The sequence below is a fragment of the Nicotiana tomentosiformis genome, chromosome 3 (assembly GCF_000390325.3).
Source record: "Nicotiana tomentosiformis chromosome 3, ASM39032v3, whole genome shotgun sequence".
In the NCBI taxonomy this organism is placed as follows: Eukaryota; Viridiplantae; Streptophyta; class Magnoliopsida; order Solanales; family Solanaceae; genus Nicotiana; species Nicotiana tomentosiformis.
Window position 1 is genome coordinate 51118580 of NC_090814.1, and position 1209 is coordinate 51119788.

At 44.0% G+C, this 1209-nt stretch overlaps 1 protein-coding gene across 1 annotated transcript; it reads left to right on the top strand.

The window, feature by feature from the left end:
- Positions 1-289: 289 nt before the first annotated feature.
- LOC138907799 (uncharacterized) lies at positions 290-601 on the top strand. The gene has a single exon (XM_070198413.1). It carries the CDS (start codon positions 290-292, stop codon positions 599-601), a length of 312 nt encoding a protein of 103 aa, XP_070054514.1.
- The last annotated feature ends 608 nt before the right edge of the window (positions 602-1209 follow it).

Sequence of the window (1209 nt, forward strand, 5' to 3'; positions counted from 1 at the left end):
ACATATGCTTCATGCCAGCTGAAGCCTCATAAGAAGAACTACCATGTTCATGATTTAGAGTTGGCAGACATTGGCCATGCATTGAAGATTTGGACGCATTATCTCTACGGCATGTCTTGTGAGGTATTTATAGACCATCAGAGTCTTCAGCACTTGTTCAAGCAAAAAGGATCTAAATTTGAGGCAGCGGGGATGGTTGGAGCTGTTAAAAGACTATGATATTATCATTTTGTATCATCCCGGAAAGGCAAATGTGGTGGCCGATGCCTTGAGTGGGAAGGCAGTGTGTATGGGTAGCCTTGCAATTATTCCTATTGATGAGAGACCGATTGCATCATATATTCAGGCCTTGGCCAATCAGTTCGTGAGTTTAGATGTTTCGGAGCCTAGTCGGGTTCTAGCTTACGTAGTTTCACAGTCTTCTTTATATGATCGCATTAGAGAGCATCAGTATGACAACCCCCATTTGCTTGTCCTTAAAGACATGGTTCTGTATGGTGACGCCAATGCGGTTTCCATTAGGGATGATGGGGTATTGCGGATGCATGGTCAGATTTGTGAGCCCAATGTGGATGGGCTACGTGCGTTGATTCTTGTGTAGGGCCATAGTTCGCGGTATTCCATTCATCCGGGTGCCACGAAGACGTATAATGACTTGAGGAAACACTATTGGTAGAGGAGGATGAAGAAAGAAATAGTGTGGTTTGTAGCTTGGTACTTAAATTATTATCAAGTGAAGTACGAACATTAGAGGCCGGGTGGTTTGCTTCCGAGACTTGAGATTCCTGAGTGGAAATGGGAGCGTATCACCATGGACTTCGTAGTTGGGCTCCCATGTACCTTGAAGAAGTTTGATGCTATTTGGGTGATTATAGACTGGTTGCCTAAGTCCCTGCATTTCATTTCAGTTGGGACTACCTATTCTTGAAAGAGGTTTATTGAGATCTATATCCGCGAGATTGTTCGTCTTCACGGTGTGCCGGTGTCCATTATCTCAGATAGGGGAACGCAGTTCACATCGTACTTCTGGAGAGCAGTGCAACGAGAGTTAGGCACTTGGATTGAGTTAAGTACAACATTCCACCCTCAGATGGATGGATAGACCGAGCGCACTATTCAGATATTAGAGGACATGATACTTACTTGTGTCATGGATTTTGGGGATTTTTAGGATCAGTTTCTACCACTTGTAGAGTTTTCCTACAACAA

Bases quoted from the DNA above. Each gene is read 5' to 3' on its own strand.
- LOC138907799 (XM_070198413.1), top strand. From the start codon at position 290: ATGGGTAGCCTTGCAATTATTCCTATTGATGAGAGACCGATTGCATCA.